The sequence below is a fragment of the Macrotis lagotis genome, chromosome 2 (assembly GCF_037893015.1).
Source record: "Macrotis lagotis isolate mMagLag1 chromosome 2, bilby.v1.9.chrom.fasta, whole genome shotgun sequence".
NCBI classification, from domain to species: Eukaryota; Metazoa; Chordata; class Mammalia; order Peramelemorphia; family Peramelidae; genus Macrotis; species Macrotis lagotis.
In genome coordinates this window covers 241,271,989-241,294,749 of record NC_133659.1, presented here as the reverse complement: position 1 = coordinate 241,294,749, position 22,761 = coordinate 241,271,989, and the positions used below count along the sequence as shown (strand labels likewise).

The 22,761-nt window shown below is 43.7% G+C and overlaps 3 protein-coding genes and 1 long non-coding RNA gene across 8 annotated transcripts in view; 2 read left to right on the top strand and 2 right to left on the bottom strand.

The window, feature by feature from the left end:
- Positions 1–2,420: 2,420 nt before the first annotated feature.
- Positions 2,421–4,200, top strand: PSMB6 (proteasome 20S subunit beta 6). The gene is made up of 6 exons (XM_074225419.1): positions 2,421–2,584; positions 2,925–2,992; positions 3,090–3,221; positions 3,335–3,464; positions 3,708–3,852; positions 3,952–4,200. Exons 1-6 carry the CDS (start codon positions 2,480–2,482, stop codon positions 4,092–4,094), a joined length of 723 nt encoding a protein of 240 aa, XP_074081520.1. The 5' UTR covers positions 2,421–2,479; the 3' UTR covers positions 4,095–4,200.
- Positions 4,201–6,438: 2,238 nt separating this feature from the next.
- C2H17orf114 (chromosome 2 C17orf114 homolog) lies at positions 6,439–7,577 on the bottom strand. Its single transcript, XM_074220671.1, has 3 exons — positions 7,438–7,577; positions 7,017–7,130; positions 6,439–6,845 (listed from the first exon to the last, which is right to left on the bottom strand). Exons 1-3 carry the CDS (start codon positions 7,490–7,492, stop codon positions 6,682–6,684), a joined length of 333 nt encoding a protein of 110 aa, XP_074076772.1. The 5' UTR covers positions 7,493–7,577; the 3' UTR covers positions 6,439–6,681.
- A 104-nt stretch (positions 7,578–7,681) lies between these two features.
- On the top strand, positions 7,682–21,847 carry PLD2 (phospholipase D2). Of its 3 annotated transcripts, XM_074225416.1 has the most exons (25): positions 7,682–7,856; positions 8,417–8,526; positions 8,692–8,822; positions 8,939–9,081; positions 9,533–9,641; positions 9,764–9,829; positions 10,016–10,074; positions 10,377–10,469; positions 10,668–10,820; positions 14,412–14,561; positions 14,915–14,998; positions 15,193–15,271; positions 15,947–16,057; positions 16,416–16,586; positions 17,030–17,156; positions 17,320–17,438; positions 17,532–17,645; positions 17,742–17,846; positions 18,021–18,109; positions 18,234–18,347; positions 18,522–18,571; positions 19,460–19,594; positions 19,929–20,082; positions 20,264–20,378; positions 20,946–21,846. In XM_074225416.1, the coding sequence occupies exons 2-25, from the start codon at positions 8,421–8,423 to the stop codon at positions 21,168–21,170; spliced, it is 2,802 nt and encodes a 933-aa protein (XP_074081517.1). In that variant the 5' UTR covers positions 7,682–7,856; positions 8,417–8,420; the 3' UTR covers positions 21,171–21,846. The 3 variants fall into 3 exon arrangements, with proteins under 3 accessions (XP_074081517.1, XP_074081518.1, XP_074081519.1); XM_074225417.1 differs by lacking the exon at positions 10,668–10,820 and having other exon boundaries at positions 20,946–21,847; XM_074225418.1 differs by lacking the exons at positions 7,682–7,856; positions 8,417–8,526; positions 8,939–9,081 and having other exon boundaries at positions 8,738–8,822; positions 20,946–21,847.
- LOC141514519 (uncharacterized) overlaps positions 10,303–22,761 on the bottom strand; it is a 48,812-nt gene continuing 36,353 nt past the window's right edge. Inside the window, exons 2-4 of one of the 3 annotated variants that reach the window (XR_012476045.1) lie at positions 18,018–18,598; positions 17,198–17,467; positions 10,303–10,844 (exon numbers count right to left, since the gene is read on the bottom strand). This is a non-coding gene — a long non-coding RNA (uncharacterized LOC141514519). Of the gene's footprint in view, positions 10,845–17,197; positions 17,468–18,017; positions 18,599–22,761 lie in introns of those variants that run through there. The other 2 variants (XR_012476044.1, XR_012476046.1) reach the window with 2 other exon arrangements.

Here is a 22,761-nt window from a genome sequence, read left to right as displayed (position 1 = left end):
CTCTTTACATAGTGATGATGGACTGTCCCCATGAAATATTGGGACCAAAATAAATTCATCACCAGGAAGCCAATTTTTTAGAGATTAAGGAAAAGATTCAAAATTATACAATTTTTCTTAAAGGAAATTCAGTTTCAATAAAACACTTCACTTGACTTCAGTTTACCTTTTATTGATGAAGACTTTTTTCAATTAAAAAATATAAATGAAAAATACAAGGTAGACCAAAAAGAGGCTTGTGCATGAAACTATAAATCTTACATGCAGCTTGCTTTCTTTTAAAGTATTTCATACCTTCAACATGACTTTAAAAGTTGTTCTGCTCAGGGTAGCTAGGTGGTGCAGTGGATAGAGCACTGGCCTTGAGTTCAAATCCCACCTCAGACACAATAATTACCTAGCTGTGTGGCCTTGGGCAAGCCATTGCCTTGCAAAAAAAAAAAAAAAGTTGTTCTGCTTGTCTATGATTCTTCTTTGCCTTTTAGCTTCTTCTGTGTTTAAAAGAATGCTTTAATGACTCTCTTTTTTTGTCAACCAAATCCTGGTTCTTCTCTCCCTCTTCCTTTCCTATCACCAAAAATAAAATAAAATAAAATAAAACCTTTGTAATAAATGTACATAGTCAAACAAAACAAATTTCCATATGGCATGCCCCTAAATTATTTCTCATTTCTGATTAAGGAGTGGGTAGCATGTTTCATTGGTACTCTGGAATTAAGGATGGTAGAGTTCATTGGAGTTTTTAAAGTCTTTCAAAACTTTTGATTTTACAATACTGTTCCTACTGTACATAAAGTATCATTCTCTGAAATTACCTCTTCATTTCACACTTTACACACACGCACAATAGATTTCCATTATATTCATACACCATAGTTTGTTCAAACATCACTCAATAGGTATCCCCTTAGTTTCTATTAAAAATATAAATATTTTTGTGCATGTAGATCATTTCCCTCAGTTTTTGACAGAGTTTGGGTACAAGCCAAATAGTAGGCCAAATGGTGTTTTATGTTTAACGACCTTTGAGGTACAACTCCAATTTACTTTTCAGAATAACTGGACTAATTCAGAGTTCCATCAATAATGTTTACTCCCAAACCCTCCAATAATCATCACTCCTTTGTCTTCAACGTTTCCAGTTTGACAGGTATTAGGCAGAACCTCTGCAGTTTTAATTTGCATTGAACATATTTTCATATTCTTGTTTATAACTTAGATTTCTTCTTTGGCCAATTATCTGTTGGGGAACAGCTCTAGGTTTTAAATCATGTTCCTTATATATCTTAGACACAAGACCTCCACCAAAAAATTGCAAAGCAATATTTTTTCCTCAGTTAACTTTTCATTCTAAGTTTAACTACATCAGTTTTATTTCTGCAAAAATTTCTCAGGTTCATTTAATCAAGAATCTCTTTTACCTTCTCTGATCTTTCATGACCATACCTTTTCATAGTCGGTTATATTTTTCTTTGTTCTTCTAGTTTTTGTTATTACTTTCCTCCTCCTCTAATTTATCCATTAGTTTATATTACTTTACTGGTTGTTCCAAAAGTCTTGGTTAAACTATTAAAGGTTAAAATCGAACTAAGACTTTTGGGATACCATATACAGGGTGATGTTGTTCTATATACCTAAATTTTGACAGACCGTTGTTTTCCAATTTTCCTAGCAGTTTTTTCTTGAATGAACCAGAAAAGCTGGGTCCCTTTTCCCTTTCTTTAAAACGTTCTTTTCGGGGGTGAGTGACCATCGTGTCCCCAAATGTTAGAGGACAGACTTGGTTTTGCTTGTTTTTTTACTTCGTATTAAGGAATGACTCTCTGGGATGATAAGTGCATGCTGATGAGTGTTGGTGAGAGAAGAGCGATGTGAAATTTGTCTTTCCATAAATATTTTTGAAATAGATTTGTATTTATTTATTTATTTTAGGTTTTTGCAAGGCAAATGGGGTTAAGTGGCTTGCCCAGGGCCACACAGCTAGGTAATTATGAAGTGTCTGAGACCGGATTTGAACCCAGGTACTCCTGACTCCAAGGCCAGTGCTTTATCCACTGCGCCACCTAGCCGCCCCTGAAATAGATTTTTTTAAAAAATTTAAGTAAAATTGTATTTCAAAAGATAAACATGCATTAGATCTCCAAGCTCCGCCCGGCGCTCAGTCCTTGGGCGGTACTACACGTTCCCCAAGAGTTCCGTGTCCAGCAGAGACACTCGGTTTCCTGGCTTCCCAGTGGGCCTTGCGCAGGCGCTCCACGCCTTACGCTGTGCGTCCCCGGGCCGAGGCGGGAAGCCCCGCCCCTGCGGCGTGCCGGCCGCCCCGCACAGGCGCGTAGCGTCCCGCGGCGGCCCGCCCCGCGGCTTTCTTCGCGTTCGGCCCTTTGCCCGGCGCCGCTTTCCGGCTCTGACGCGGGGTGACCCAGCACTTTGCGACAGTTGCTTTCCGACCCCGCGGAGCAGCCGCCGCTGGAGCCGCGGAATGATGGCTTCGGCTTTAGTCGCGCCTCGCGGGGCGTGCTCAGGCCCGGCCTATGGGCCCATGGGCCTCGCCCCAGACTGGGGGAATCGGGGCGTCTCCACCGGGGTGAGGCTGGCCGGGCTTGGGGAGAGCGAGCGAGAGCTCCGCGGGGTGATGGGGAGGTCGGGAAGAGCCTGGGCAATCGGGAGGGAGGGCCCCGCGAGGCCTTGGGGCTCCCCCGTGGCTCGCGCCCGGTGCGCCTCGCGGCGGGGCCGGTCGTGATCGCTGCGAGGGCGGGGCGGGGAGGGGGCACGCCGCCCGGGAGAGCGCCATCCGAGGAGAGTGGACCAAAGCCGGCGTGCGGCAGCGGGCCCGGCGGCCTCCCCTTCCCGTTAAGCGTGTCCGCGATGTAGCCTAGCCGGGCCGCCCGGAAGGTGCGCTAAGAGTTAACTGTTGTTGCCCCCAGACCACCATCATGGCTGTGCAGTTTGAGGGGGGCGTGGTCCTTGGCGCCGACTCCAGGACCACCACCGGGTGAGTGACGGCCTTTACCTGGCCGGGGTGCGCCGGAAAACCGGAGGGGGTGAGAGCAAAGCGCCGGAAACCCAGCGCCTCGACTGTCGTTCTCCAGGTCATACATTGCTAACCGAGTTACGGACAAGTTGACCCCCATCCACGACCGGATTTTCTGCTGTCGTTCTGGTTCAGCAGCTGACACCCAGGCCGTGGCTGATGCAGTTACCTATCAACTGAGCTTCCACAGGTGATGACACTCTGGGTGCAGGGAGGCAAGTGCCTCAGCCCTTTGCAGAAAGAGGGGGTCTGCAGGTGAAAAGGGGCTCACACCGGAGTTAATCCTTACTTTGACCCTCTTAGCATCGAACTGAATGAACCTCCCCTGGTCCACACAGCTGCTAACCTCTTCAAGGAGATGTGTTATCGTTACCGAGAGGATCTCATGGCTGGGATCATCGTTGCTGGCTGGGATCCCTATGAGGGGGGACAGGTTAGATGCCTGAATCCTACTTATGAAAGCCTAGAATATTACATTGATATTCTTTACTTTCAGTTATGAGTCTCTAGCTTGGTCTTCCTTTTCACATCTCTCATTTTGTTTTTTCCTAATTTCTAGTCTCTACAATTAAATTTTCCCAAATGACTGCCCCCCAAGTATCTATATGCCCCCCACATAGATTAGTGATATATATTAACTGGTTGGTTGTTCATTTCCTGTTTCAACCATTTTCAGGTTTATTCAGTACCTATGGGAGGTATGATGGTTCGGCAGCCTTTTTCCATAGGGGGTTCAGGGAGCTCCTACATCTATGGCTATGTTGATGCCTCCTATCAAGAGGGTATGAATGAAAAGCAATGTCTTCAGTTCACTGCCAATGGTGAGGATGTGGGTTTCTAGACCTGTTTAATCTCTTAGCAACCCAGTTTTATCTCCTGAATTTCTTTTTTTTTTTTCACCTGCTGTTTCTTTTCCCCAGCTCTTGCTTTGGCCATGGAGAGAGATGGCTCAAGTGGTGGAGTAATACGGTTGGCAGCAATTACTGAGAAAGGAGTGGAACGGCAAGTCCTTATGGGAGACCAGCTTCCTCGATTCCCTGCTACTACCTATCCCTTGGCTTGAGATCTACTACCTCTTCCCTGTCCTCTCTGCACTGTACCCTTCTCCCAAGTCATAATCCATTCCCAGATGTACCCAAGATTCAATAAACCATGGATCAAGGGGAGAATACATTTGTCTGATTTTTTTTATCCATATAATCTCTTCCTGTTTCTGCCCCTTCCCCTTTTTTGTCAAGGCAATGGGGGTTAAGTGACTTGCCCAAGGTCACCCAACTAGGTAATTATTAAGTGTCTGAGGCTGGATTCAAACTCAGGTCCTCCTGACTCTACAGTTTTATCCACTGTATGACCTAGCTGTCTCAATCCCTCAATCATTTTCAGCTAATGCAGATGTTTGTGCTAGATTCATCATTGAGGGAAGGGCATGAGGTGAGGGGGAGGTTGGGATTCTTCTGTATCAGCTTAACCCTTTTACCTTGTGGGGAAAAAAAATAGGCACAAAATGTAAGAGGAACTAGAGTCCTCCATAGAGCATTTCTCATTCTACTTGAGTTGGGGAGAAAAAAGGGTTTAGATACTTTCCAAAAACCTAATCTCAAGACCATTTTCAAGCCAGTAGTCTCTTATAAAAATTACAGTGTCAGAACTAAAAAGAACGTTTTATCAAATCCATTCCCTTTGTATAGAGGAGGGAAACAGACTAAAAGTCACAGTAAAAAGTAGGTCTTGGGATAACAAATTCAGTGTATTTCCTTTCTATGGGTTCATTCAGCCTACCCCTTGAACTTTCCACCTTTTTTTCTTTACATGTGATGTGCTGAATCATGTAGTTGAATTAATAAAGAGGAAGAGGATATGATACCTCAGGGAAACCTATCTAGTCATTTCAAGAGGTAGCAGGTAGAGTGGAAAGAACAATGGGCCAAGTCATGTGGGATAGAGTACTGAGCCTGGAGTCAGGAAAACCTGAAACCAATTCCAACTGCAGAGACTAGCAGTGTGACCCTGGGCATGTCACTTAACCTTTCTGTGCTTCTATGTATTTATAAAATGGGAGTACCTCACATAAGACTTGATGACTGCTTTTTTCTTGCCTATCTCCAGTTAGAGTTAGGAGATAACCTGAGTCCAAAACTTACTTTCAGCTTTGATTAGTTGTATGACCATTGTTCATCTGGATCAGGACAAGGACTAGACCTGTGATTTTACTGGTTTCAGGAAAAGAATACCAGAACAGGTTGACATTTCTCTGCTTAATCTTCAGTTGCCTATCCACTGTATCATTGAAAGATAAACATCACCATCATCATTTGCCTAGAGCACAGAAGTTCAAGTGACTCACAAAAAAGTTACAGCCATTGAATGTCACAGGTGGGGCTCTTAAATACTGAATTGTTTGGTAACCTATATTTGATGAAACTGTTACAATTGCCTCCTTACTCATTATAAAAAAGGAAATAGTACCTACATCAGAGGGTTGTTAGGATCAGATCAAAAGATACTCTACTGAAGCATGGAAAGATGAACTGATACTGAGCAAAGGAGCAGAACCAAGAGAACATTGAAAACATTCACATGAAAAAAAAATGAGCTTGTTGAGAGAAGAGGCTGACTTTAGGGGCAGCTAGGTGGCACAGTGGATATAGCACCGGCCCTGGAGTCAGGAGTACCTGAGTTCAGATGTGGCCTCAGACAATACCTAGTTGTGTGACCTGGGGCAAGTCACTTAACCCTATTGCTTTAAATTAAAAAAAAAAATTTAAATAGACCTAAAAAACTTGCAGGTCTTTACATGATATAGAAGTATCAGTTTATCTCACACAGGCAGCTCTGTACTTAAGAGGTAGTTGATAATCCTTTCCAGAGATCCTATGATCCCCCCCAAATACTGTGCTTCATTCCTTTTTTGAGACTTTCTAGGTTTTCTAAATAGAGGTCAGAGAGGGATTAACTCTCAAGGGCTCCTAATAGGGTACTAATCCATGAATCATAACTACCTAATGCTGGGCCCTGCCTTAGGTTCTTTCATTTTTAACTTTCCATCATCAATATATTTTCCAATATCTAGGAATATAGTAGGGCAAGGAGTAGGCAGTGAGCCTGTAGTCATGCTTTGAAGCTGATAATTCTTGGAGCTAAGCTTAAGGTAAACCTACATACTCCTACCAGCAACAGGGAGACCTTCAGCATATGAAATGAGGGGTGATTCCCCATCCTCCCAAACATCCCAGATGATTCACCCAATAACCATGGGGAAGATTTCCTGGAATTGAGCAGGTAACATTGAATTGAGTAAGAGGAAAGATATGAATCAAGTGAAGAAGCACTCTACATCTTTCCTAGTTAGAAGACTTGGCTTCCTATATTCTCTCACAATAAAGTCATTAATTTTTTTTCCTCCTTAATCTAGGTTAACCCAGACCATTCTCCCTGTTCCTACCCCACCCCCATATTTTTTCCTACAGGCAACAACTAGATAGTAGCATTAGGACCATTCTCTGTTCTGTCACTCAGCAAAGGTGATTTCTAGGGCTTCATCCCTCCCAAAATACTGACACAAACCTAGCTACCACTGAAAAGATTTAATAAGTAGGCATATAAGGTCAGAATTTGGCAGTCACCTAGACGGTGTCATTCCCCACCAGCCTTCAGTTGGTAGAGTCATTGGCAGAAGTTGTGGCATGCAGCTGATGACGGAAGGAGAGTCGAGCTTTACTGCTGAAGTAGGCACTGTCTCCTAGAGTGGGTCCTCCTCCAGGTAGGGGATGCCCCCTGACCTGATTAGAATCTGCATGGGAAGCCAAAGTCAGGGCTATGGAAGAAAGGAGAGGGAGAAAAGTTTAGTCAGCAGCTGCCCTTCCTTCCAAGGTGACAAATGGGAGACAGGCGATAGGGAGAGATTTGGCCAAACCCTCCCTCTACACCCACACTTGTATAGTCTTCCCTCTTCTTTTTAGTCCCTCCTCATCTCAGTACTCAGTACCTGTTCCCCTTCGGTTCCCTCGCTGTCTCCGAGGACCAGACCAAGGAAAGCACCATTGCCCTTTCAGACCCATCTTGATACTGAGAGAAGGGGGTAGGGTAAAGGAGTGTTGGGCTAGAGGGGAGGGGGCAGTTTGATGTTAGGATGGCATCTCTTTTGCCAGTCCCCCAAACCCCCTTTCAGTAGCCAGACTACCACTTAACCTCAGGCGCCTCAGTGATTATAGGTTCCAGCACAGATGGGGGGGGGGGGTAGCAGAGGGCATAGCTGGGTTAGATAAGCCATGGGAGAGGTAGAGGAAGAGGGTTTCTCTCACACACACACACACACTCAAAATGAGAATTTTCTTTGGGGTTCATGGAAGTAGAAAGTAGGGAGAGTCGAGGGAGTAAATGTAAGGAGAAACAAACAAGCCTGATACCCAAAGGCACGCTGGAACGCAGTTTAAGGACTTTCATCCTTCCCTCCACTTCCATCCCCTTCCACTACTTCCATCCCCACTTCTGTGACCCTCCGCAGGAATTGGAGAAACAAGACCAACAAGAATGCTGAGGAGGTGAGGCTTCAGGGAAGTGTGCCCCGCCTCCTCTGGCTCCCGGTCCCGTCCCGCCCCAGAGGGTGAGGCCAGGGTATTATTCATCCCCATCTGCTCCCCGGCCCGGCCCGCCCGGCCCAGCCCGACTAGCTCGGGATGTCTGCTCAGGGTCCTGGTCCGCCGGCATCCCGGCTCCGCTTCTGGCTCTGAGTGGTGACCGGAGAGTCGAGCCTGGGAGGACTAGGACTAGGGAGCCAGCTGCGCTTTCGGGACTTCGGAATTTCCCTCCCTCCTCAGCTTGGGAGGTAGAACACGACTTCCTCCTAGATTGTCGTACCCCACCCTTCCTTGATCCCCGTCTCGCGTTTACCCGAAGCTTCTGAAGCCCCTGCCTTAGGTCAGGTGCACTTGCTCCTCAGGGACCCTCCCTATTGCTTCTCCATTTCCCCCTTCCCCCATCCCTCTTTCCCAGGGTCCCTTCTTTATCCCGGTTCTGAAACATCCTGTACTGGGCTGTGTCTTTCTTTCATTACTGTCCCCTCCCCCTCTTGCTGAAGAGAATTCAGAGAATGGGTACTGGGGAAGTGGGTTTGAGAGTGAAGTAGTAGAGACGGATCAGCATTTTGGATGAGAGGGGCTGATAGGGACAGAGAAAAGGGTTAGGATTATGGCTAGAGATAAGGGTCAGCAGAAGAGAGTCTGATTCAGTATAAAATGGAAAGTCAGGATCAGAAATATCCAATCAGAATCTGAGAAAGAAGGATCTACTTGACTAAGGGAGGAAATCTAGGAACTCCGAGTCTTAGAGGGAAGGACTCCACCTTCCTGAGATCTCTTGGTATTTTATCACTCCATATCTCTTCAGTGTGATGTCAGCCCCAGAGAGAATGTTCCCTGGAGATGGTGGCCTTGACTCCAGTCACTTCCAGATGGAACCAGATGAGTTGGACACCTTGAAAGAAGGGGAAGACCCAGGTAATCTGGAGGGGAAGTGAGGAAATAAAGCTCAAAACACAGAAGGGGTTGGTCCCACCTGTAGGGAAGAGGAGGAGGAAGTGGGAGACCTGAGTGAGGGTGGGGAACAAGGGAATAAATCTGGAGGTGAGGGTACTAAACTCTAACAATCTCCACCCACCCCAGCTGATCGAATGCATCATTTCTTGACCATCTATAACCTTCAACCCCTGAGGAATCATCCCAGGATTTTTGCCCCTGGAGTTCCTGTTACTGCACAAGTCATAGGTACTGAGAGATACACCAGTGGATCCAAGGTTAGGAGCCAAATTCTTAGATCTTTCAGTAAAGGGTGGATGAATATGTGGGTGGGGAAGGGACTCAAGAAACCTAGGACAGGAAGAACCTGACAACAAATCCTTGGAACCCAAAGGTGGGCACGTGCACACTTTATTCTGTCCAACTATCCCATGGTGCTTTCACATGGACAACCAAGAAGAAATTCCGAAATTTCCAGGAGCTTCATCGAGACCTGCTGAGATACAAAGTTTTGATGAGCTTCCTCCCTCTGGCCCGGTGAGAGGAGATTGGGACCATCTTCAGACTCCCACAAAGCTCAATCCCTTTTTTATTTTTTTCTTTTCACTATCCCCTCCCCATTCCTCCTCTTCCTCCTCCTCCAACATGCACACACAGACATACATACACATGCATACACACACACACACACACACACACACATACATACAGGATCCCTGATTCCATGATGTACTCATTCAAAATTAGATGCCCAACTTTACTTCTGGTATATTCTTGATTCCCCACTCCCAATCTCTCCCCTTCTCCTGCCTCTGCCACTAAATAGGGTCTCAAGATCAAGACCAGTGTAGCCATGTCCTGCTAACTCTCCTTTCTTGAATATACTAGCTTGGTCACTTCTTTCTCAGAGATTTAGTGGTGGTTTGTTATTCAGTCTCTCACCAGCCCCATCTGACTTACAATCCTTTTCCAACCTTTGAACTGCCAGGTTTGCTGTTGCCTATTCCCCTTCCCAAGAAGCTACTCCTATAGCTGAAATGCCCTCTTTGCCCAGAGTAGGTTCTGAAGGCTCTTCCAGACACAGGGCCAGCAAACAGGTATGGTCTGGCAACTTTCCTGGGGGGTAGGGCCAGGGACAGGAAGGGGACAGTGAACCTGGTAAAAAAAGAAAGGAAATTTCTCTGAATCACATCTTCCTTTCATTCTATTCTCATTCCAGAAATACCTAGAGAATTATCTCAATCACCTCCTGGCCATTTCATTCTACCGCAATTATCATGCTATGGTGAGGTAACCTTAGCCAGAAATTGTGATCCTTGAGGGCAGTGAGGCTGGGGATCAGATGTGCTTGGTCCTTGAGGGTGGTAGGTGTTGGAGACTAGAAGCCTGAATCCTAAGGGCAACGGGAGTTGGACTCCCACAAAGGCAGATATTTGAATTTCGAATCTGATATTTCCTCCTCCTCTATTAGACAGAATTTCTAGAGGTCAGTCCATTCTCCTTCATACCTGCCCTTGGCCCCAAAGGATTGTGAGTAACCCTTATATCCCACAGACTTCAGTATCACTAACTTTCTGTGTGACTTTGAACAAGAGAGAAGTAACTTCTTTGAGTTTCAACTTCCTTCTATATAAAATAAGGGGATTGGACTAAATTATTTATGACCTTTCATCACTAACAGTAACACTCCCTTTTCATATCCTGTTCCTATTACTCCCTTCCCAAATATTCCCGAACTAATGGTGCCCCACTCCTTCCACCTTGGATGGCTGGGTCAGTATTGGGAACTCCTTGTTTAAGAGAGTTAATTTCTGTAACTTGTGGCCCCACAGGGAAGGTTTGATCCGCAAGCGCTCAGGGGGTCACCGAGTTCCTGGCTTCACCTGCTGTGGTCGAGACCAAGTCTGTTACCGATGGTCCAAGAGGTGAATTAGGGGGCCAGATGCCTGAATCACTAAGGAGGGAAAGACTGGAGAGTGGTACAGATGCTTGAATAGATGAAAGAAATGGGGGCCAGGGAACCAGACATCATCTATTATACTTGAGAGAAATAGTTAATGGTTAAGTTGGATTGGGGAAGACAGATTCCTGGGTCACTAATCACAACTCCTTCTATTATCGAGATGGTTGGTGGTGAAAGATTCCTTCCTGCTGTACATGCGCCCAGAGACAGGCTCTATCTCCTTTGTCCAGCTTTTTGACCCTGGATTTGAGGTCCAGGTTGGGAAACAGAAGACCGAAGCACGTTATGGCGTCCGAATTGACACTTCTCACAGGTCAGAGATCAGTGCGAACCAATGCTGGAGAAGGAAAGGGAGAAACTGGAGAACATGGTCACATATCCAGGGAAATGGGATGACTAAAAGTAAAAGCAGCACAGAGATATTAGGAGGACTCCAAGGGATGGGATAGAAATAGTTGGGAAAAGCTTGATGGGAAGCCTGGAGAGAAGAAGAGTTGGGGGGGGGGGGAAGGTAGAAAAAAGTTACTCTTTTCTCTTCTTTGTCCTTCCCTGATTCTTATACTATTATATTGTCCATTATATTCTCAGCTCCAGACCTACTTAATACTACTGCATTAAGAAAAATTGAGACTATTTTCTGGGCCAGAATAGGGGGCACCACATTCCAGATGCCCTCTAATCTTTTATGGATACAGAGGCAGAGAATAGTGGGAAAGCACTAGACTATGATTCAAAAGACCCCAATTCAGTAGTCCTGTCCCTGGTCCTTACTGGTCTTTAAGATCAGTCACTTATTTTAGTAAGAGCTCCCTTGTTTCTCTGAGCCTTAACTTCCCTAAGTCCTGGATTTGCTATTAGAAGTTTAGTTTTCTTTTCTGTCTTTCTCTTCATGATCCCATTGAGGTTTTCTTGGCATAGGTATTAGAGTAGTTTTCTATTTCCTTCTCCACCTCATTTTACAGATGAGAAAACTAAGATACAGGGTTAATTGACTTGCCCAGAGTTATATAGCTAGTCTGAGTTCAAATTTGAACTCAGGTCTTCCTATCTCCAGGCCTGGTGCTCTGTCTATTGTGTCACCTTTTTGCCTGTAGTTAGAAGGCCTGAGTTGACCCTTCAACCTCCCTGGCCTTCAGTTTCATTGTCTATAAAATGAGATTAGTTTATATTATTAAGTCATAAGATCACACACCTCTGAGAGAGACTTCAGAAGTTATATAGTCCAGTTCTTTCATTTTTATATCTTAGGAAATTGAGATCCCAGAGATGTACAAGAACTTGAGCAAGGTCATGAAAGTAGTAAGTTAAAATGAGAGGCAGGGCTCATGTCTTTTTACTCCAAGGATGGAGCTTTTTCCCACGATTAAGCAGTCTCTAAGGTCCCTTAGAACTCTAAGAACAATGACTTGTCTTCCTTACTTCACTCTCATAAGGGAATATTTTCTTTTTTTTTCCAGTTTTTTAATTCATATTTTATTTTTTCAAATACATGTTATTAAAGTTTTTTCAACTTTCATTCATATGCATATGTATATTTTTAAGTTACAAAATTTCCTTCCACCTTTCCTTCCCACCCCCCCCACTCCAAGCGGCTAATAGGTCAACATTATGCATACATATTTTTAAATTTTTATGTAAGGCAATGGGGTTAAGTGACTTGCCCAAGGTCACAAAACTAGACAATTATTAAGTGTCTGAGTCAGGATTTGAACTCAGGTCCTCCTGACTCCAGAGTCGGTGCTCTATTTCACCATACGTATTTTTGATGAACATGTTTATAGATTAGTTTCTTTTTTGGTATTAGGAATTAGGATTAAGGGAAAGAGATACATAAGAGATAATTTTTATAAAGTGTTCATCAGATTCTGAAGGGGGTTTTTGTTTGGTTTTGTTTTTCTTCCTCTGGATGGGGATGGCATTGTCCATAGCCAGTCTAATAGGGTTGTCCTAGTTCTCTGAACTACTGAAAGCAGCTGTATCCATCAAGGTTGATTATCCCAACTTGATATTGTTAACGTATACATTGTTCTCTTGGTTCTGCTCCATTCACTCAGCATCAGATCCTGTAACTCATTCCATGCTTTCCTAGAGTCCAACCATTTATGGTTTCTTATAGAACAATAATATTCCATAGTATTCAAAATTCATAACTTGTTTAGCCATTGCCCAATTGATGGACATCCACTCAGTTTCCAAATCTTTGCCACTAAAAAATGAACTACTATGAATGTTTTGGAACATGTGAAACTTTTCCCGTTTTTTAATGATTTCTTCCAGATATAGGCTTAGAATTGAAATTGCTGGATCAAAATGAATGAACCTTTTAAAAAAAATTTAATTATTTATTTAAGGCATTAGGTTTAGTGACTTGCCCAAGCTAGGCAATTAAGTGACTGATGCAGGTTTGAACTCAGGTCCTTCTGACTCCAGGGCCAGTACTCTATCTACTGTGCCCTAGCTGTCCCAGGAATGAACATTTTTATTGCTCTATGGGCATAATTCTATATTGCATTCTAGAATGGTTGAATCTGTTCACAACTCCATCAGCAATGCATCAATGTCCCAGTCCTCTCACAACCTCTACAACATTGATCATTTTCCCTTTTTCTCATCTTAGCCAATCTGATCGGTGTGAGGTAATACCTCACAGTTCTTTTAATTGCATTTTTCTAATCAATAATGATTTGGAGCATTTTTTCATATGATTATATATAGCTTTAATTTCTTCATTTGAAAATTGTTGGGGCAGTTAGATGGTGCAGTGGATAAAGCACTGGCCCTGGAGTCAGGAGTACCTGGGTTCAAATCTGACCACAGACACTTAATAATGACCTAGCTGTGTGGCCTTGGGCAAGCCACTTAACCCCCATTTGCCTTGCAAAAACTTAAAAAAAATTGTCTATTCATATCCTTTGACAATTGATCAATTGGGGAATGACTTGCAACCTTATAAATTTTTTACAATCCTATATATTTCAAAAATGAGACTTATCAAAACTCCTAGTTATGAAGATTATTTCCCAGCTTTTGGTTTTCCTTCTAATTTTGGCAGCGTTGATGTTATTAATATAAAACCTTTTTTAATTTAAGATAGTCAAAATCATTCATTTTGAGGTTTATAATACTCTAATTCTTGTTTGGGCATAAATTTGTCCCCTTTCCATAAATATGATAGAGTATTTCTTAGTCTATTAATTTATCTATGGTATTGCCCTTTATATCTAAATCCTATATCCATTTTGACCTTATTTTGGTATAGGGTGTGAGATGTGGGTCTATGCCTAGTTTTTGCCATACTATTTTCCAGTTTTCCCAACAATTTTTGTCAAATTGTGAGTTCTTATCCCAGAAACTGATATCTTTAGGTTGATCAAGACATTTCCTGCAGTTTCTTTTGAACCTGCCCTGATCTGCTTATCCATTATTCTATTTAACTAGTACCAGGTAGTTTTGATGACTGCTGCTTTTTTATAGTAAAGTTTTAGATCTGGTAGAACTAGACCACCTTCCTTTACATTTTTTTCATCAGTTACATAAGGGAATTTTTTTTTTAGGTTTTTGCAAGGCAAACAGGGTTAAGTGGCTTGCCCAAAGCCACACAGCTAGGTCATTATTAAGTGTCTGACCAGATTTGAACTCAGGTACTCCTGAATTCAGGGCCAGTGCTCTATCCACTGCACCACCTAGCTGCCCCTATAAAGGAATATTTTTGAAAATTCTTGTTAATAATATGGGGGAACTAAAGAAGGAGGACTATGTTGTTCTGTCATCTGAGACCAAGGTAACATTTCATAAAGGGGAGGAATTGTTCAGGGTTTTAGAGACATGAGAGTTGGACCCTGAGAGGATGATAAGTAGGGTTGGGGATATCAATAATTGAACCCTGTTTTTGTCACTACCATAGGTCCCTGATCCTCAAGTGCAACAGTTACCGGCAGGCTCGATGGTGGGGTCAGGAAATCACAGAATTAGCTCAGTGTCAGGGATGTGACTTCTTACAGCTACACAGACACCAGAGTTATGCACCACTCAGGCCAGGGACCCTGGCCAGATGGTAAGACCCCCCCCCCCTTTTATCTGCCCTTCCCTCTCTCTCTACTCCTCTATCCCTTCTCCAACACCTTCTACCTCTAATTTCCTTCTACTTAGTTCTAACTTCTTGACACTGTTTCTCATTCTTCTCAGACATTTTCTAACTTGATGTCCTGTTCTACTTTCTCTGTCCTCTTGTCTCCTGTCTTCCTCATCTCAGATGTCTCTGACTTCTCTCCAGTTTCTAATCTCCCTCCCCACTGACCCATCTGCTCTGACTTTTCCCTGTTTAGTCCATCATCATGCCCTAATTTGTCCCCTCCATGACTCTTTCTTCCTCCTCTGATTTCCATTCTGCTCCTTATTCTTCTTTAGGTTTGTAAATGGGGCGGGTTACTTTGCAGCTGTGGCTGATGCCATCCTTCAGGCTCAGGAGGAGATTTTCATTGCAGATTGGTGGTAAGTAATGGTAGTTAGTGGACTTAGAACACCTGAATAGACTCTAAGAGTATGATATGAACTTGGTTCAGAGAGCGATGGGGACTACAAGATTAGGGGAAAGTTGGTTAGACGTTTGAGATGCCAGTGCATAATGGGGGAGGGCCCTTGGGACTTCTAAAGCATTGATTTGTTTTATGTCTACCTATCTTCAGGTTGAGTCCTGAAATTTATTTGAAACGTCCAGCCCAATCTGACGACTGGAGACTGGACATTATGCTCAAGAAGAAGGCGGTAAGGAGGGAGCTGGCACAAAGGGGTGAAGCCAGGAAGAAAAGGGTCAAAGTCGAAAGAGGGAGAATGCCTATAGAATGAGAATGGGATAAGTGAACCTGGGACTGTCCAGGTGATCACACTTCAGATCAGTCACTGCATAGTATAGGGATCTCCCCCTGCAAGGGATTCATCCTTCCTTAAACTTTCTTAAGGTACTGTGTCTGAATTTCTCCTTGCCCTCTCACATTCTACCAAATTCAAACATTGAACATATGGGGTCAGAAGACCTGGGTGTGAATTCCACTTCTGCTGTTTACAACCTCTGTGACCTCGGACAAGTCAATCTTCCTCTGTGGGTCTTAGTTTATGCATTTGTGGTATATAATTAGATCTTTCTGATATTAAATCCAATTATTCTATATAGTAACTTCCTATTTAGCAACTTATTAAGTAAGTAGGGAGGAGAGAGATTGTGTCATTTTTCATCTTTGTAGCCCTTTCACCTAGTGGCATCCGTGGCACATTATAAGAGCTTAAAACACATTTGCTTAATTGAATTTATTGGAAGTGGAGTTTTGGGAGCTCTACAAGGGGGCTAATAGGAGAGGCAAAAGTTGAGGGCAAAAATCAGGCAGGGGGCAGTTTCCAAGGCATTTTGCATTGACAACTGATTCCCCTTTCCACCCCCACCAGGAGGAGGGTGTCCGAGTTTCTGTGCTGCTGTTCAAAGAAGTAGAATTGGCCCTGGGCATCAATAGTGGCTACAGCAAGAAGGCACTGATGCAGCTGCACCCCAATATTAAGGTGATTCCCTTTCTCTTGCCCTGCTTGTCCTCCCTGACTCATTCCCACACTTTCCTATGTCCACTCCTCCTCTAGACCCTCTAACTTCCATTGTGCTCCAGTCCTCCTTGTATCTCTTTGTAGCTCACATTTTAATAGTGCTTTATGCTTTCCTCAGAGTAGTACTGTTGTGTAAAGAGTATTATCATTATTTCATTGTGGAGGTAAGAAACTAATTTTTAGATAGGTTAAAGTCACAGCCTTTTGAGTACAAGAACAGTGCTTTTAGCATTAAACAATGTAGCTTTTTCCACTTCCCCCAAAGCTCTCCTTGAGATCCCATCCCTTCCTAAATCTTGTTTTTTCCTATTCTTTTCAGGTGATGCGTCACCCAGACCATGTGACCTTGTGGGCCCACCATGAAAAGCTACTAGTTGTAGACCAAATAGTGGCCTTCATGGGAGGGCTTGACCTCGCCTTTGGTAGATGGGATGATCTACACTACCGGATCTCTGACCTGGAGGGCTATTCTGGAGCAACCACCCCACAGGTAAATTTTGTTTGGCATTCCCTTCACACTGTAGTTTCACTTCTCTTCCTACTTCAGGGCAATTTCTGACCCTGATCCTTCTTCCTTATTCTCAACCCCATCTTTTCTTTCTCAACTCCACCTCCTCTGTCTGCATTCCTAAGTCTCCTCTCTTCAAGGATCACTCCTATTCTCAACCTTCCTGGTTCTCCTAAATACCTTCTGATATCATCACATTCTGGGGCCCATCTTTCTGGTCTTCTGCCCCTTGGGATAGAGAGCTTGGAGGAGGATAGGATTATCAATATTTCCCTTCTTTCATGTCTTATGTCTTTCCCTCAACCTGTGTCTCCATGTTTCTGTCTTATATTTCTTTGTTTCTGTATGATTATATCTCTCTCTTGGCTTTGACTTCCATTGACTGGGTCTTTCATGATCCCTGGGATGGATATCTCCCCATACAGGCGTCCACTGCAAACTCAAGCCTTCCTGTTGCCCCTGACCTCTCCCACAATCAACTGTTCTGGTTGGGCAAGGATTATAGCAATTTGATTACCAAGGATTGGATACAACTGGACCGGCCCTTTGAGGGTGAGAAATTTTTTTCCCACAATCCCAAGACTGAAACTCACATCTGGACAGTTTTCTCTGTAGCAAGCATGATCTCTCTAGGCAATAGCTCTGTGTTATGTGCATGTCTAGAAGCTGGCTTTAAGTCCTCCTTTTTTATTTTTAACCTTCGGGATTCCCCCAGATTTCATTGACAGAGAGATGATGGCCCGGATGCCATGGAGGGATGTGGGTGTCGTTGTCCATGGTTCAGCAGCACGAGATCTTGCCCGACATTTCATCCAGCGTTGGAATTTTACCAAGGTTTCCCTTCACCTGGGGAAAAGAGTGGTCTGTGGGAGGGAAAGAGGAGGCTAGTGTTAGCCCTATTGACTCTCACTTAACCCCAAATGTTAGACAACCAAGGCCAAGTACAAGATTCCTCATTTCCCATATCTGCTACCCAAGTCACCCAGCACAGCCAGCCAGTTACCATTTGTCCTTCCCGGAGGGCAGAGTGCCACTGTACAGGTGAGACAATTCTCTTCCTCAGAGAATAAGAGCCCATTCCATATACCCCTATTCCCAAAGTGTGAGGACTGCTTTTTCTTCTTTCTTGTCTCCTAGGTCCTTCGATCAGTGGACCGTTGGTCTGCTGGGACCTCTGAGAGTTCCATCCTCAATGCATACCTACATACTATTCGGGAGAGCTGCCATTTCCTCTACATTGAGGTGGGTAGGGATAAAGTGAGGAATTAGGGTTTTGCCAAGGATAGGAGACCAGGATTTAAGAAAGTATTATTGTTAGAATAGGGATGGCAGAGAACAGGAGCTAGAGAATTAGAAGGACATGGATTTTATTGCGTATTGTTTATTCTTCCCCCACTGCAACCCATAACCTACCAGAATCAGTTCTTCATCAGCTGCTCAGATGGACGGACAGTTCTGAACACAGTGGGAGATGCTATTGTGGAGAGGATTCTGAGAGCTCACAAGTAAGACAGAAAAGGAGGTGTTCTGGATGGGTGTATGTACATAAGGGAGCAGGATTGGTTCCAAGAAGCCTAGGAGTTCAGAGATGTCCAGCTGTGACTCTATAACTCTATACCCTTTCCACAGGCAACAGCAGCGGTTTCGGGTATATGTGCTGCTCCCCCTGCTTCCTGGGTTTGAAGGTGATATTTCCACAGGTGGTGGAAATGCTATCCAGGCAATTCTACATTTTACTTACAGGTCAGACACATGAACAACCAGACCAAACTGCCCTTCTTGCCTCTTAATTCTTCCCTTGACTTCTCCTTCTCTTTAGGGGAGACTTCTCCATCCCTCATCTTTTTTGCCTCTATTCCTCTCCTCTTCACTCTTTCCACCCTTCTCAGGATCAGCTCTTTCCCCTTTTTCCCCCAGGACTCTCTGTCGTGGTGAATATTCGATCCTGCATCGGCTCAAAGCTGCCAGTGAGTGATGATAGTTGGGAAAGAATCCTAGGAGTAAGAAGTATTGAGAGAAGCTGGGAAAGGGGAGTGAAGTATTTCTCTATGTAACTGTGTGCTGATTTTCTATCAGTCTAGAAGTAATCCTTCCACTATAGCAACTGAGGATAATAAAAATAATCATAGGGTAATAAAGATTTAGAGGGGTGGCTAGGCGGCGAAGTGGATAAAGCACCGACCTTGGAGTCAGGAGTACCTGGGTTCAAATCCGGTCTCAGACACTTAATAATTACCTAACTGTGTGGCCTTGGGCAAGCCACTTAACCCCATTTGCCTTGCAAAAACCTAAAAAAAAAAAAAAAGATTTAGAGCTGGGAAAATCCTAAAAGGTCATCTGGAACAATCATTTATTTTAGGAATGAGGATGAGGAAATTGAGGCATAGAGAGGTTAAGTGACTTGCCTAGTTTTACCTGGGTTCCATATGACAGAGACAGAATTTGAACACAAGTCCTCTGATTCCAAAGATAATGTCTTTTCCATGGTATCATGCTATCTGAATAATAGCTGATATTTATATAAACCTTTATAATGTATGATCAGATTTCATCTTCTTCTCCCAAAAGCCCTAAGTAGGAAGTATAGGTACTATCACTCCACCATCCCCACACAGATAACTTAAATGACTTGTTCAAAGTCACATATCTGATAAGCTGGAAAGCCAGAATTCAAACCCCACTCATATCTTAATCTGGTATTCTTTCCATTATATCCCAATGACATCAAGGTTGGGAATAGTTTCCCAAGGCTACAAAAGAAGAGCTGGATTAAGAAGTAGATAGAGCTGTCTTTGCATAAACTAATCTTTACCCTGTTCCTCCATGTCTCTTTCCCTTTCCTGTGCATGTACCAGTGGGTACACTGTGGCGAGACTATGTGTCAGTGTGTGGGCTCCGAACCCATGGAGAGCTGGGTGGAAAGCTGATATCTGAGCTCATCTACATCCACAGCAAGTTGCTCATCGCTGATGACAGGACAGTCATCATAGGTTAGGTTGTGGCTGAGAGAGCAGGGGATAAGACTGAAGATATAGGAAGCTCAGTGGTCAGAACTGGGGAAGAGAATGGCTACATGGGAAGTAGCTAGGGATTGGAATTAGTACAAATGGCATTCTGGAAGTCGAGTAGAAGCAGAGAGAAAGGAAGAAAGATACTGTTGTGGGGGGAGTGGCATTTAGATGTTGAGGATATAGGGGAGTGAGAGGCAGAAATAGAGGAAGTTGGATAGAAAAAATTAGGAACTGGAGAAGATGAAGAAATAGTTTAATAGGTGCAAGGGGTGCTTCTTCCAATTGCCCTCTTTAACAGACAACTCCACTCCAGGTTCAGCAAACATCAATGACCGGAGCCTTCTGGGCAAGAGAGATAGTGAGATAGCAATGTTAATTGAAGACACTGAGATGGAACTTTCACTTATGGATGGAGAAGAGTACCAGGCTGGGAGGTTTGCCCTCAGTCTCCGGAAACACTGCTTCAGGTAGGGGCTGCAGAGGACTCTGTCATTTCAGGGGGATATATGGGTAAATCTGATGTTCTCCCTTCTTCTGGGAGGTTTGCCCTCAGTCTCCAGAAACACTGCTTCAGGTAAGGGCTGCAGAGGACTCTGTCATTTCAGGGGGATATATGGGTAAATCTGATGTTCTCCCTTCTTCCCTCAGCACCATTTTGGGGGCAGAGTCCCAGCCTGAACTGGATCTCCGGGATCCTGTCAGTGACACCTTCTTCCAGCTATGGCAGAAGATAGCTGAGAGAAATGCCAGCATCTATGAGCAGGTGGGATATGCTTGGAAAGGAATGGAAGAGTGTGTGTTCAGAGACAGACAGAGATTTCAGATAGAAGGAGAAGTCTATAGGAGGGATATAAGAAAGACTGAAACCATTTGTGCAACCAACAGTAACAGTCTGCTATGGGCACAGTAATAGAGGAAATTCTTAGATAAGTCAGGATCCCTTGCTATTACGAAACTTTCAGTGATGAGTACCAAGATCAGTAACTATAAAAGTCTTCATTTTAAAAATAATAATAAAATATTTTAAAATAATAAAAAATTCAAGACATACAGAGTGAAGATACAAGGAAGAAGACTATGCACAGAAATCAAGATAAATTTTCTACAAAAGGAAAAGTAAAATAGCATAGTTTTGGGAATAACTGGGAGAAGTATTTATTGAGAGGTGTGGAGGAATAAGGATGAAAGGGTCTGAGGGATAAGATAGGCAAAATCTATGGTATATTTAGAAGGGAAAGATGGAGAACTGAAAATCTTGAGATAGCAGATAGGATATCTTGGGTTGGTCAAGGAAAAGGAATTATTCAAAAACTTCACTTTTATCTCCTAGATTTTTCGTTGCCTGCCATCTAATGCAACTAAATCACTTCGGGTGCTTCGAGAATATGGAAGTGTGGAACCTTTGGCTACTGTTAGCCCTGAGATAGCCTGTTCAGAAATCACTCAGATACAGGGCCACCTTGTCCACTTTCCCCTCAAATTCCTAGAGGAAGAATCACTGTTGCCTCCATTAGGTAGCAAGGAGGGTGTCATACCCCTTGAAGTATGGACATAGCTCAGGAATGGGAGTTAATGAGAACTATGAGAAATCAAATTCTGTACCTGGTGCCTTTTCTCTTTCTTCACTCTCATACTGAGGGCAAATCACTCACAAATAAATGGAATACTTAAAAGGTATTCAATTCCCAGAAGAAGAGAGGGAAGGTATGTCTAAAGGAGAAAGATTATAATAGAACTCTGAGTTAGAAGGCAGGAGACCTGGGTTCTGGTTCTAGCTCTGAAATGAACCTTGGACACTTGCCCTGTCTAGGCCTTAAGTACTTCCTTCATTTCTCAGTGTAATGAAAAGTTTCAGTCAGATGATCAAACCCTGACATTCTGGGAACCTCAACTCATGGCAGAAGCAACAGAGGATAGTGTTGTGGGATGGAGTGGACATAATGCCTCTCTCCTACCTTACTATCTCCTACTTATCTGAATCTCCTGCTACTAAGTAGCAAATACCGGCTACTGAGGAGAAAAACTAGTCTTCCAATTGTCTCTTCTTTCCCCAGCTGTGATCATTTGCTGGGGGTTGGGGGGGAGGGGTTCAGAATTCTGACACCCTCTCAGTGCCCTAGTGGGTCCCACTACTAGAGCCACACAAACTCACCATAGCCTGCTTAAAGACACTGAGCACTTAGATACTTTATGTCAATCACATAGTCATTTTATAAATAAAGGTGTTTTTAAAAGTAATTTTTTTAAGTTTTTGAAAAGGGTCTCATTTTGTGGATTGAGGCAACAAGGACTGCACTAATTCTTTCCAGTTTGCTTTTATCTCCAATTCCCTCTCTTTACTCTCCTCAGACTTCATCTCTGCCCTTCTCTCTAGTTTGATGACTCTGTGGCTTCGAGGTCTGAGTCAGCCATTTTCTGAGCAAGCTCAGAAAGGAGCTGATTCAGGGACCCCTAGTGGAAAAGAAAGAGAGGGGCTAGGACAAAGCATTATTGAGAAACAGAGCTTGTCAACAATAGACAAAACTATAAAAACTGAGGAAGGCAGGTAGAAAATCTCTGGTCCTCTGCTCTCTCCAAGACCCCTGTTCCTTCCTCCATCACACCAATGCAGTCAAATCAAGCACAGGAAAAGACTGTAAAGAATCCAAACCACTCCACATATAATCGAGACATTGTAGAGAGATAAGACTTATTCCTGTGTTGAGAGAGAATACCTCTTGGGTAAGAAAACCTTCTAATAACCGAGATTGTCTAATGTTACGTCAGTCTCCCTACATCAGTTGCCTGCCATCTAATGCAACTAAATCACTTCGGGTGCTTCGAGAAAATGGAAGTGTGGAGCCTTTGGCTACTGTTAGCCCTGAGACAGCCTGTTCAAAATGATAACTTAGTCTTTCTTTCATCATCTGTGATCCTCCTCACACTATATTCACCAAGAATCCTGGAAGCCAGGGAACCTCAGAGTCAGATGGCTTAGAATGGGGAGAGTGATGAATCAGGGAAGATTTCTAAGATGATGAAAATTAAATGAAGAATATGGGTTTCATACCTTATGAGGAACCTCACCACTTCAAACTTCACCCTCCTTCCAAAACCCATTTTACTTCCAGAGTTCAGCTTTGCCAAAGCGAGTCCCACCCCACAAG

Bases quoted from the DNA above. Each gene is read 5' to 3' on its own strand.
- C2H17orf114 (XM_074220671.1), bottom strand. From the start codon at position 7,492: ATGGAAGTGGAGGGAAGGATGAAAGTCCTTAAACTGCGTTCCAGCGTG. The intron at 7,131-7,437 runs GTATCAGGCTTG...CCTCCCCTCTAG, and splicing joins GCGTTCCAGCGTGCCTTTGG to CCCAACACTCCTTTACCCTA. The intron at 6,846-7,016 runs GTACTGAGTACT...TTTCTTCCATAG, and splicing joins AGGGAACCGAAGGGGAACAG to CCCTGACTTTGGCTTCCCAT.
- PSMB6 (XM_074225419.1), top strand. From the start codon at position 2,480: ATGATGGCTTCGGCTTTAGTCGCGCCTCGCGGGGCGTGCTCAGGCCCG. The intron at 2,585-2,924 runs GTGAGGCTGGCC...TGTTGCCCCCAG, and splicing joins ATCGGGGCGTCTCCACCGGG to ACCACCATCATGGCTGTGCA. The intron at 3,222-3,334 runs GTGATGACACTC...TGACCCTCTTAG, and splicing joins TATCAACTGAGCTTCCACAG to CATCGAACTGAATGAACCTC.
- PLD2 (XM_074225416.1), top strand. From the start codon at position 8,421: ATGTCAGCCCCAGAGAGAATGTTCCCTGGAGATGGTGGCCTTGACTCC. The intron at 8,823-8,938 runs GTTAGGAGCCAA...TGGAACCCAAAG, and splicing joins GATACACCAGTGGATCCAAG to GTGGGCACGTGCACACTTTA. The intron at 14,999-15,192 runs GTAAGTAATGGT...ACCTATCTTCAG, and splicing joins ATTTTCATTGCAGATTGGTG to GTTGAGTCCTGAAATTTATT.